The sequence below is a fragment of the Phyllobates terribilis genome, unplaced genomic scaffold (genome assembly GCF_046119375.1).
Source record: "Phyllobates terribilis strain yellow unplaced genomic scaffold, ASM4611937v1 Scaffold_5__5_contigs__length_657084704, whole genome shotgun sequence".
In the NCBI taxonomy this organism is placed as follows: domain Eukaryota; kingdom Metazoa; phylum Chordata; class Amphibia; order Anura; family Dendrobatidae; genus Phyllobates; species Phyllobates terribilis.
The window spans coordinates 39894041-39907669 of record NW_027362765.1 but is presented as its reverse complement, the minus strand read 5'-3'; the positions used below and the strand labels follow the sequence as shown (position 1 = coordinate 39907669).

Sequence of the window (13629 nt, the reverse complement as noted above, 5' to 3'; positions counted from 1 at the left end):
GTTCAGACTAAGGCGGGTCTGTTCACAAGGAACAGGCAGCCCGCTACATCGTAAGGATTCAGCTTAGTCTTACTGTAGGGACAGCTTTCCCCTATCTTTCCTTAGTTTATGTTACCAGACAATGTGAACTGAGGTCTAAGATGGCAGACATACAAGAAACAGAGGCATGTTCACACTAGCAAAAAAGAAGCAAGACAAAAATATATCTCATACCCTACCATAATTATATATAAATGTAAAGCAAAATTGCATAATAAATATAGGGTACTTAGTGAACTATTTTTGATCAAAAAAAGTATACAAGCCGTCCCACCAGCGGCAAGGTGACCCTAAATTGGGACGGTACCTATACTGCCTATATTAAAAACCTTACTGTATATCAAAGTTGAAGTAATGCATATAAAAGGGTAGACAAATAGGACCGGGTCCCAACTCCAGACCACCTAGGCCCGTGGTAAGCTACATATATGCCAATCAGCTCAACAAAGGGCATGCCACACCCTTAAATTGCACAGAATGCAAACAAGTCAAAAAACCAGACAATGTGAACTGAGGTCTAAGATGGCAGACATACAAGAAACAGAGGCATGTTCACACTAGCAAAAAAGAAGCAAGACAAAAATATATCTCATACCCTACCATAATTATATATAAATGTAAAGCAAAATTGCATAATAAATATAGGGTACTTAGTGAACTATTTTTGATCAAAAAAAGTATACAAGCCGTCCCACCAGCGGCAAGGTGACCCTAAATTGGGACGGTACCTATACTGCCTATATTAAAAACCTTACTGTATATCAAAGTTGAAGTAATGCATATAAAAGGGTAGACAAATAGGACCGGGTCCCAACTCCAGACCACCTAGGCCCGTGGTAAGCTACATATATACCAATCAGCTCAACAAAGGGCATGCCACACCCTTAAATTGCACAGAATGCAAACAAGTCAAAAAACCAGACAATGTGAACTGAGGTCTAAGATGGCAGACATACAAGAAACAGAGGCATGTTCACACTACCAAAAAAGAAGCAAGACAAAAATATATCTCATACCCTACCATAATTATATATAAATGTAAAGCAAAATTGCATAATAAATATAGGGTACTTAGTGAACTATTTTTGATCAAAAAAAGTATACAAGCCGTCCCACCAGCGGCAAGGTGACCCTAAATTGGGACGGTACCTATACTGCCTATATTAAAAACCTTACTGTATATCAAAGTTGAAGTAATGCATATAAAAGGGTAGACAAATAGGACCGGGTCCCAACTCCAGACCACCTAGGCCCGTGGTAAGCTACATATATACCAATCAGCTCAACAAAGGGCATGCCACACCCTTAAATTGCACAGAATGCAAACAAGTCAAAAAACCAGACAATGTGAACTGAGGTCTAAGATGGCAGACATACAAGAAACAGAGGCATGTTCACACTAGCAAAAAAGAAGCAAGACAAAAATATATCTCATACCCTACCATAATTATATACAAATGTAAAGCAAAATTGCATAATAAATATAGGGTACTTAGTGAACTATTTTTGATCAAAGGGTGTGGCATACCCTTTGTTGAGCTGATTGGTATATATGTAGCTTACCACGGGCCTAGGTGGTCTGGAGTTGGGACCCGGTCCTATTTGTCTACCCTTTTATATGCATTACTTCAACTTTGATATACAGTAAGGTTTTTAATATAGGCAGTATAGGTACCGTCCCAATTTAGGGTCACCTTGCCGCTGGTGGGACGGCTTGTATACTTTTTTTGATCAAAAATAGTTCACTAAGTACCCTATATTTATTATGCAATTTTGCTTTACATTTATATATAATTATGGTAGGGTATGAGATATATTTTTGTCTTGCTTCTTTTTTGCTAGTGTGAACATGCCTCTGTTTCTTGTATGTCTGCCATCTTAGACCTCAGTTCACATTGTCTGGTTTTTTGACTTGTTTGCATTCTGTGCAATTTAAGGGTGTGGCATGCCCTTTGTTGAGCTGATTGGTATATATGTAGCTTACCACGGGCCTAGGTGGTCTGGAGTTGGGACCCGGTCCTATTTGTCTACCCTTTTATATGCATTACTTCAACTTTGATATACAGTAAGGTTTTTAATATAGGCAGTATAGGTACCGTCCCAATTTAGGGTCACCTTGCCGCTGGTGGGACGGCTTGTATACTTTTTTTGATCAAAAATAGTTCACTAAGTACCCTATATTTATTATGCAATTTTGCTTTACATTTATATATAATTATGGTAGGGTATGAGATATATTTTTGTCTTGCTTCTTTTTTGCTAGTGTGAACATGCCTCTGTTTCTTGTATGTCTGCCATCTTAGACCTCAGTTCACATTGTCTGGTTTTTTGACTTGTTTGCATTCTGTGCAATTTAAGGGTGTGGCATGCCCTTTGTTGAGCTGATTGGTATATATGTAGCTTACCACGGGCCTAGGTGGTCTGGAGTTGGGACCCGGTCCTATTTGTCTACCCTTTTATATGCATTACTTCAACTTTGATATACAGTAAGGTTTTTAATATAGGCAGTATAGGTACCGTCCCAATTTAGGGTCACCTTGCCGCTGGTGGGACGGCTTGTATACTTTTTTTGATCAAAAATAGTTCACTAAGTACCCTATATTTATTATGCAATTTTGCTTTACATTTATATATAATTATGGTAGGGTATGAGATATATTTTTGTCTTGCTTCTTTTTTGCTAGTGTGAACATGCCTCTGTTTCTTGTATGTCTGCCATCTTAGACCTCAGTTCACATTGTCTGGTTTTTTTACTTGTTTGCATTCTGTGCAATTTAAGGGTGTGGCATGCCCTTTGTTGAGCTGATTGGTATATATGTAGCTTACCACGGGCCTAGGTGGTCTGGAGTTGGGACCCGGTCCTATTTGTCTACCCTTTTATATGCATTACTTCAACTTTGATATACAGTAAGGTTTTTAATATAGGCAGTATAGGTACCGTCCCAATTTAGGGTCACCTTGCCGCTGGTGGGACGGCTTGTATACTTTTTTTGATCAAAAATAGTTCACTAAGTACCCTATATTTATTATGCAATTTTGCTTTACATTTATATATAATTATGGTAGGATATGAGATATATTTTTGTCTTGCTTCTTTTTTGCTAGTGTGAACATGCCTCTGTTTCTTGTATGTCTGCCATCTTAGACCTCAGTTCACATTGTCTGTTTTTTTTGACTTGTTTGCATTCTGTGCAATTTAAGGGTGTGGCATGCCCTTTGTTGAGCTGATTGGTATATATGTAGCTTACCACGGGCCTAGGTGGTCTGGAGTTGGGACCCGGTCCTATTTGTCTACCCTTTTATATGCATTACTTCAACTTTGATATACAGTAAGGTTTTTAATATAGGCAGTATAGGTACCGTCCCAATTTAGGGTCACCTTGCCGCTGGTGGGACGGCTTGTATACTTTTTTTGATCAAAAATAGTTCACTAAGTACCCTATATTTATTATGCAATTTTGCTTTACATTTATATATAATTATGGTAGGGTATGAGATATATTTTTGTCTTGCTTCTTTTTTGCTAGTGTGAACATGCCTCTGTTTCTTGTATGTCTGCCATCTTAGACCTCAGTTCACATTGTCTGGTTTTTTGACTTGTTTGCATTCTGTGCAATTTAAGGGTGTGGCATGCCCTTTGTTGAGCTGATTGGTATATATGTAGCTTACCACGGGCCTAGGTGGTCTGGAGTTGGGACCCGGTCCTATTTGTCTACCCTTTTATATGCATTACTTCAACTTTGATATACAGTAAGGTTTTTAATATAGGCAGTATAGGTACCGTCCCAATTTAGGGTCACCTTGCCGCTGGTGGGACGGCTTGTATACTTTTTTTGATCAAAAATAGTTCACTAAGTACCCTATATTTATTATGCAATTTTGCTTTACATTTATATATAATTATGGTAGGGTATGAGATATATTTTTGTCTTGCTTCTTTTTTGCTAGTGTGAACATGCCTCTGTTTCTTGTATGTCTGCCATCTTAGACCTCAGTTCACATTGTCTGGTTTTTTGACTTGTTTGCATTCTGTGCAATTTAAGGGTGTGGCATGCCCTTTGTTGAGCTGATTGGTATATATGTAGCTTACCACGGGCCTAGGTGGTCTGGAGTTGGGACCCGGTCCTATTTGTCTACCCTTTTATATGCATTACTTCAACTTTGATATACAGTAAGGTTTTTAATATAGGCAGTATAGGTACCGTCCCAATTTAGGGTCACCTTGCCGCTGGTGGGACGGCTTGTATACTTTTTTTGATCAAAAATAGTTCACTAAGTACCCTATATTTATTATGCAATTTTGCTTTACATTTATATATAATTATGGTAGGGTATGAGATATATTTTTGTCTTGCTTCTTTTTTGCTAGTGTGAACATGCCTCTGTTTCTTGTATGTCTGCCATCTTAGACCTCAGTTCACATTGTCTGGTTTTTTTACTTGTTTGCATTCTGTGCAATTTAAGGGTGTGGCATGCCCTTTGTTGAGCTGATTGGTATATATGTAGCTTACCACGGGCCTAGGTGGTCTGGAGTTGGGACCCGGTCCTATTTGTCTACCCTTTTATATGCATTACTTCAACTTTGATATACAGTAAGGTTTTTAATATAGGCAGTATAGGTACCGTCCCAATTTAGGGTCACCTTGCCGCTGGTGGGACGGCTTGTATACTTTTTTTGATCAAAAATAGTTCACTAAGTACCCTATATTTATTATGCAATTTTGCTTTACATTTATATATAATTATGGTAGGATATGAGATATATTTTTGTCTTGCTTCTTTTTTGCTAGTGTGAACATGCCTCTGTTTCTTGTATGTCTGCCATCTTAGACCTCAGTTCACATTGTCTGTTTTTTTTGACTTGTTTGCATTCTGTGCAATTTAAGGGTGTGGCATGCCCTTTGTTGAGCTGATTGGTATATATGTAGCTTACCACGGGCCTAGGTGGTCTGGAGTTGGGACCCGGTCCTATTTGTCTACCCTTTTATATGCATTACTTCAACTTTGATATACAGTAAGGTTTTTAATATAGGCAGTATAGGTACCGTCCCAATTTAGGGTCACCTTGCCGCTGGTGGGACGGCTTGTATACTTTTTTTGATCAAAAATAGTTCACTAAGTACCCTATATTTATTATGCAATTTTGCTTTACATTTATATATAATTATGGTAGGGTATGAGATATATTTTTGTCTTGCTTCTTTTTTGCTAGTGTGAACATGCCTCTGTTTCTTGTATGTCTGCCATCTTAGACCTCAGTTCACATTGTCTGGTTTTTTGACTTGTTTGCATTCTGTGCAATTTAAGGGTGTGGCATGCCCTTTGTTGAGCTGATTGGTATATATGTAGCTTACCACGGGCCTAGGTGGTCTGGAGTTGGGACCCGGTCCTATTTGTCTACCCTTTTATATGCATTACTTCAACTTTGATATACAGTAAGGTTTTTAATATAGGCAGTATAGGTACCGTCCCAATTTAGGGTCACCTTGCCGCTGGTGGGACGGCTTGTATACTTAGTTTATGTTGCAGATCATAACACCAGGACCTTGAAATGCTTCTTACGAAGCCACTCCTTTGTTGCCCTGGTGGTGTGCTTGGGATCATTGTCATGTTGAAAGACCCAGCCACGTTTTATCTTCAATGTCCTTGCTGTTGCAAGGAGGTTTGCACTCAAAATCTCACGATACATGGCCCCATTCATTCTTTCATGTACACGGATCAGTCGTCCTGCTCCCTTGGCAGAGAAACAGTACCAAAGCATGATGTTGCCACCCCCATGCTTCACAGAAGATATAGTGTTCTTTGGATGCAACTCAGCATTCTTTCTCCTCCAAACACGACAAGTTGTGTTTTTACCAAACATTTCTACTTTGGTTTCATCTGACCATATGACATTCTCCCAATACTCTTCTAGATCATCAAAATGCTCTCTAGCAAACTTCAGACGGACCTAGACATGTAATGGCTTAAGCAGACACGTCTGGCACTGCAGGATCTGAGTCCCTGGCGGCGTAGTGTGTTACTGATGTTAGCCTGTGTAACGTTGGTCCCAGCTCTCTGCAGGTCATTCACTAGGTCCCCCCATGTGGTTCTGGGATTTTTTTCTCACTGTTCTTGAGATCATTTTGACCCCATGGGGTGAGATCTTGTGTGGAGCCCCAGATCAAGGGAGATTATCAGTGGTCTTATACGTCTTCCATTTTCTGATTATTGATCCCACAGTTGATTTCTTCACACCAAGCTGCTTGCCTATTGCAGATTCAGTCTTCCCAGCCTGGTGCAGGGCTACAATTTTGCTTCTGGTGTCCTTCGACAGCTCTTTGGTCTTCACCATAGTGGAGTTTGGAGTTTGACTGTTTCAGGTTGCGGACAGGTGTCTTTTATACTGATAGCAAGTTCAAACAGGTGCCAATACTACAGGTAATGAGTTTAGGACAGAGGAGCCTCTTAAAGAAGAAGTTACAAGTCTGTGAGACCCAGAAATCTTGCTTGTTTGTAGGTAACCAAATACTTATTTTCCACCAAAATTTAACAAAAATGTCTTTCCAAATCAGACAATGTGATTTTCAGGATTTGTTTTCTCATTTTGTCTCTCATAGTTGAAGTCTACCTATGATGTCAGTTACAGGCCTCTCTCATCTTTTTAAGTGGGAGAACTTGCTCAATTGGTGGCAGACTAAATACTTTTTTTCCCCACTGTATGGGTATGTGAAACAAACTAGAATATGCGTTAAACCTTAAATTTCTCAATGTACCCGTGTTTGACTTTGAAGACAACTTTGCATCCCTTTGTCATTCTAATAAACCGCTTCATCTGGCATCACCTGAAATGGCTTTACAACAGTCTTGAAGGAGATTATGAGCACATGGTGGCTACTTTACCTTCACTCTGCGTCAAATTCATCCCAAACCAACTCAGTTGGGCTGAGGTTGGGTGATTGTGGAGGTGATGTCATCTAACGCAGCATTGAATCACTCCTCTTCTTGATCAAATAAACCTTCGAGTGCTTTGGGTCATTGAACTTTTGGTAGTAATTTTATATTGCTTTGTTTTAATTTTTTATATAGGAGATTTGGCTTCTTTTATATTTTTTGTTTTTTTATGTTGACTAGTGTTGAGCGAGTATGTTCTGTCCGAGTATGCTCTGGCCGAGCTCCTTGTATTTATAGCTGCTCGGTGATAAGGTTAAATCGCTCCCGTGTGCATGATTTGCTACTGTTTGACAGTTTTATTACATGTGAGGAATGTGTAAGAAATAGACATTCCTCACATGTATTAAAACTGTCAAACAGTTGCAAATCATGCACACGGGAGTGATTCAACCATATCACCGAGCAGCTATAAATTCTCGGAGCTCGGCCCGAGCATACTCGGCGAAAGGGTTAATAGAACATACTCGCTCAACACTAATGTTGACTCAATTTAAATATTGTATAACGATATGAATGTGGAGCAATACGCATGCCTGAGGAAGGGGCATGTACCCGAAATGTTGTATTAAAATGGCATATGGTGCTATATATTGAAACTTTCTCCGCTTTCTCCACTATTCACCGATGTTATAGAGTTATGGAGCTGATGGAGGATCTTCTTTAAAGACTCGGTTATAATTGCCTGTTTTGGGTGACTATAATATGTTCCATTTTTTACACTTAAGTAATAGTAATATCTGCAATTGGAAAATAGATATAAAGTATGATGAAAAAATATTTATCGCTTAGTGTTCCTCTTGCTGGTGGCTATTTTGAAACCATAGACACATGTTGGAAATTGGAAATATCCCATGTTAATGCCCAATACATACTGCCTAGCTTGTGCTCCAGGAAACTGGCACACAATAAATTAAGGTTATTCCTGTTACAGCTATGCTAAAAATGTGGACACTAACGGTGGTTGGGCACAATGCAAGGCTCAGAAATGAAGGGACAGGTGGCTTTGGGAATGCAAATATTCCTGATTTGGTTTATGGAAGCCATGTTGCTTTTCAAGAGCCTTTGAGCTAATACTAATGTGGACACCCTCTATTTTTGTATTGACTGATGAACCATAATGGAGGCTTGTTTTTTTGTGGGATGAGTAGACATTTCTGTTGATCTCATTTTAGGCTATTAACTTTTTTGGTGGATTGTTATTTTATTGTTTGGAGAAATAATGACTAAAATTACTCAAACAAGCTCCGCTTGTCCATGCTCTGAGCTGAAGTGTACAGATATATTGTGAACTGTTTTTTCTTATGGAATAATTGAATTATGCTACATAACTTGCAATTTCTATGCAAATGTAAGAATATAATTTTAAGGATAGTTTATTCAAAATAATAATTGGTTTTATTCTTGGCAGATGACTGTACCAGTGGATCAGAGGGACATGTGACTTCTGTTTTTAAATCAGATGATCTTGATATCATACAAGATACAATTGAAGTGAATGCCATTACTCCAGATATACCATCAACCCTTCACAGCAAAGATCTATCATTTGATCCTTGTAAACAGGTCCTATCTTCTGATTCATCACAGACTACTGAGAAAAATAAAAGTAACACAGGGATAGAGTGTGGGAAATATTTTTACCAGAAATCAGATTTTGTTAAACATGAGAAAATTCACACTCGGGAGAAGCCATTTTGTTTAGAATCTGGAAAATGTTTTGAAAAGAAATCAAATCTTGCTAAACAACAGAGAATACATACAGGGGAGAAGCCATATTCATGTTCAGAATGTGGGAAATGTTTTGGAAACAAATCAAATCTTGGTAGACACCATAAAGTTCACACCGGGGAGAAGTCTTTTTCATGTTCAGAATGTGGGAAATGCTTTACAGCTAAATTACATCTTGTTACACATAAGAGACGTCATACAGGGGAGAAGCCATATTCATGCTCAGAATGTGGGAAATGTTTTACAGACCAATCAAATGTTCTTAGACATCAGAGAATTCACAGAGAGGAGAAGCCATTTTCATGTTTAGAATGCGGGAAATGTTTTGCAGAGAAATCAAATCTTGTTAATCACCAGAAAATTCACAAAGGTGAGAAGCCTTATTCATGTCCGCAGTGTCGGAAATGTTTCACAGAGAAATCAAATCTTACTACACATCTTAGACTTCACACAGGGGAGAAACCATTTTCATGTTCAGAATGTGGGAAATGTTTTGCAGAGAAATCAAATCTTGTTAGACACCAGAAAAATCACAGAGGGGAGAAGCCGTTTTCATGTTCAGAATGTGGGAAATGTTTTACAGATAAATCACATCTTGTTACACATGAGAGAGGTCACACAGGGGAAAAGCCATATTATTGTTCAAAATGTGGGAAATGTTTTACAGACAAATCAAGTATTATTAGACATCAGAAAACTCACACAGGGGAGAAGCCATTTTCATGTTCAGAATGTGGAAAATGTTTTACAGACAAATCAAGTATTGTTAGACATCAGAAAGTTCACACAGGGGAGAAGCCATTTTTATGTTCTGAATGTGGAAAACGTTTTGTAGATAAATCAAGCCTTGTCAGACACCAGAAAATTCACACAGGGGAGAAGCCATATTTATGTTCAGAATGTGGGAAATGTTTTACTGACAAATGGCATCTTCTTGTACATCAAAAATCTCACATGGAATAAGCCATCCTCATACCTAGAAAATGAGCTTTTACTTTACCATCATATTTTGTTTATCATAAAAAAACCTCACAGATGCAATTTATTTAACCCCTTCACGACCTTAGACGTATCCATACATCCTGGCGATTTTGTACGCACAGGAGGTGCGCGCGCATGATCTCTGCCGGGTGTTCAGCATACATCACAGTTCACACCTATCTCTCACTGCCAGGAGTGATGCCTGCACCACTCCCAGCAGTGTAATCCCCTAAATGCTGCAATGATATCGATTACAGCATTTAGAAGGCAGAGAGAGGGAGGGCGCTATCTCTCCTCTCGGATCGGTGCCCCTACGACATCATCGCTAGGGGTCGATCATTGCCATGGTGACCCGACGTCACCATGACAGGTCCAGGTCACCAGGACTATCAAGCAAGTTAGACCATGCGCAGAGTATGGTCTAACTAGCTTGAGTCAGTGCAGCACTGACAGTTATAAACCATTGCAATGCTCATGCAATGCAATGGTTTATAACAGCGATCAGACTGCAAAAAGTGAAATTCCCATAGAGGGACAAATTAAAAAAGTAAACAAAAAACTAAAAATACAAATTGTAAAAATATTTAAAAAAAAAATACAAAATAATAATAAAAAAATATATATACTGGATTTATCCGGACTATAAGACGCATCGGACCATAAAACGCACCTCGTATTTTGGAGTGGAAAATAGGAAAACATTTTTTATAAGATGGGGGGTCTGTCTTATAGTCTTATAGTATCTTACCTGGGGGGCCGTGGAGTGAGGGTCACAATAGGCAGGGTCCCCCAGGAAGCTGGTGGGAGTGGAGGAATGCTACGGACCCTGGGTGGGAGAAGTGGGTGCCCCAGCAGCGGGGAGTTGCAGTGGTGATCGAGCGGGATCGCAAAAAGCAGGGTCCCTCCCTTTCTCAGGAACCCGGTGGCAGCAGAAGCGATGAGATGCTGTGGGGCCAATGTTGGGCTGTTGGCGGTCAGGCAGAGCGGCGTGCGCTGCTTTTCCGGCGGCCGCAGCCATCTTCCTGAAGGCGGGATCTACAGGAAAATGGTCGCCCGGTGCTGGCGTGTGTGCAGACTGCGGTCTCGGCAGCCATCTTTCTAAAGCCATGGGCCTCAGGAAAATGGCCACCGAGTTCCTAGTCTGCACATGCGCCAGCTCGGGCGGCCATTTTCCTGTAGATTACGGCTTCAGAAAGATGGACGCGGCCGCCAGAAAAGCAGCGTTCACCGCTCTGCCTCACCGCCACCACCGGACCCGTAGTATCTCACCGCTTGTGCTGCTGCCGCCGGGTTCTTGAGGGAGGGAATAGAGGGACCCTGCTTCCTATGATTCCACTTCACCACCACCACAACTCCCCAGTAAGCTACGTTCGAACCATAAGACGCACTCCCCCATTTTCCTTCCAAATTTGGGGGGGTGGGGAGTGCGTCTTATGGTTCGAAAAATACGGCATATGTTGTTCTCATAAATAAATACTTTTATGGAAAAAAAAAGTACATATTTAGTTTTGCTGCCAGAACGAACCGACCTATAAAACTGTCCCACTAGTACCCCTTCAGTGAACACTGTAAAAATAAGAAATTAAAAAACGAGGCAAAAAACTATGCTTTTCATTATACCATTATTCAACAAAAAGTGGAATAAAATGTAATCAAAAAGTCGAATGTAAATAAAAATGGTAATGATGAAAATGTCATCTTGTCCCACAAAAAAAAGCTGCCATATGGCTCAATCAGCGGAAAAATAAATTATAGCTCTTAGAATAAAGTGATACAAAAATAATTATTTTTTTCTATAAAATAGTTTTTATCATGTAAAAGTGCCAAAACATTAAAAAATTATATAAATGTGGTATCTTTGTAACCATACTAACCTGAAGAATAAAGGTGCTTTATCAATTTTATCACACGTGAAACGGCATTTAAAAAAAAAAAAAAAACAATTCCTGAATTGTTGCTTTTTGTTCATTCTGCCTCCCAAAAATCATAATAGAAAGCGATCAAAAAACATTATATACCCGAAAATTGTACCAAAAAAAGTCAACTCGTCCCACAAAAAAACAAGCCCTCACATGACTCTGTCAGCCAAAATATAAAAAAATTATAGCTTTAAAATATGGTGATGCAAAAACTATTTTTTGCAATAAAAAGCATCTTTTAGTGTGGGACAGCAGCCAAAAATAAAAACCCGATATAAATCTGGTATCGCTGTAATCGCACCAACCGAAGAATAAAGTCGCCTAATCATTTATACCACATGAGGAATGGCGTAAACAATACATAAAACCAATTCTTCACCTACTATTGATTTGTTTATTCTGCCTCCCAAACATCGCAGTAAGGCTCGGCTCACACCGGGATTTCTGTATAAATCTCTGAAATACGTTATTCAGACGTCACCCCCAGTGGAAGATTCCCTATAATGAGGCAGATGGAGAAACTGTGTATGCCTTCTGGCTTAGGATTTATTAGTGTCCGTCTTTTTAGGCGTGCTTAAAAGTGCTGTTGGCCACAGTTTTGTGCACCTCTGACACCGCTGAACAAAGGCCAGACGGAGTCCAAAGTAACTCTGCTGCCTTATTATAGTGAATGAATCCCCTGGGGATTTAATCTGAAACGCGTCATTCGGAGATTTAGATTGAAACCCCTATGTAAGTGCTCCGTGTCGAGCGCCGGATAAATGTGATCCTAAACTTTATGTAAAGTGTTCCCAGTAATAGCTTCAACTCAATCCTCAAAAAAAGCAAGTCCATGCTCAGGACCGTCATCTGTTAACAGAAATATAGGGGGCTTACATGTTACTGGTTGTACCAAGGCTGTGGAAAAGTGTTATGGCTCCTCACCCCTCAAAATAAATCCAGCGATTTCTGCACTCCCAAATCTTTCTGAGCCCCACAGTGTACCTAAACCACATTTAGAGTCCATGTGTGGCATTTCTGTAGCAATGAGAGCTCACTTAATTTATGGGTGCATGTTTCCAGAAGCACAAGCTGGGCATAACGTACTGGGCACTACAAATTATGGGCACTACAATAGCAGATTTGCAATGTTCTCTCAGCAACATCCACTTCTGCTTGTTTCTGGAAAACACCAATGGAGTCAAATCATCACTACACCTGTAGATAAATTCACAAAGGAGTATAATTTCCAAAATGGGGTCACTTGAGGGGTGATTCTGCTCTTATAGCACTTAGGGGCTTTGTATATGGAGTCTGCAAACTGTTCTAGGAAAATCTGCGCTCCTGGAGACAAATAGTGTTCCGACCCTCCCGAGTCTTGCCGTTTGGCTAAGCAGTACTGCACAACTACATATGGGGTATTTCCACGTTCAGCTGAAGTTGTGTGACAAATTTTGGTGCCATTTTTGCCAATTTCCCCTTGTAAAAATGTAAAATCAGGGGCAAAAAGAAAATTTTTGTGGTCAAAATTAAATTTTTCTTTCTTTACTGCCCAATAGTATAAAATTCTGTGACATCCATGGTGTCAATATGATCACTGCACCCTAAGATAAATTCATTGAGAGGTGTAGTTTGTAAAATGGGGTCACTTATGGGGGGGGGGGTCTGCAGTTCTGGCACCTCAGGGACTTTCTCAGTGGGTTATGGCACCCGCAAGCCATTACACTAAAATCTGCTCTAAATGATGGCGCTCCTTCCCTTCTGAGTCTTGCTCTGTGCCTCACAATTAGTCCCTGATTACATGTAGGGTATTGGCATACTCAGAAGAAATTGCACAACAAACTGAGAGGTCCATTTTTTCCTATTAGTCCTTAAAAAAATTAAAAATGTGGGGATAAAAAACATTTTATTGGTAAAAATGTAATTATTCTTTCTTCGCTGCCCAATGGTATAATTTTTTGTGAGGCACTTGTGGTGTCAACAAGCAAAAGGTACTCCCAGATGAATTCATTGAGGTATAGTTTGTAAAATCACATCACTTATGGGGGTG

The 13629-nt window shown here is 39.7% G+C and overlaps 1 protein-coding gene across 1 annotated transcript in view; it reads left to right on the top strand.

The window, feature by feature from the left end:
- The window catches only part of LOC141270639 (uncharacterized), a 152852-nt gene that overhangs the window by 29456 nt on the left and 109767 nt on the right, over positions 1–13629 (top strand). Inside the window, exon 7 of the mRNA XM_073680723.1 lies at positions 8381–9628. Coding sequence (XP_073536824.1) covers positions 8381–9628 — 1248 coding nt within the window. The remainder of the gene's footprint in view (positions 1–8380; positions 9629–13629) is intronic.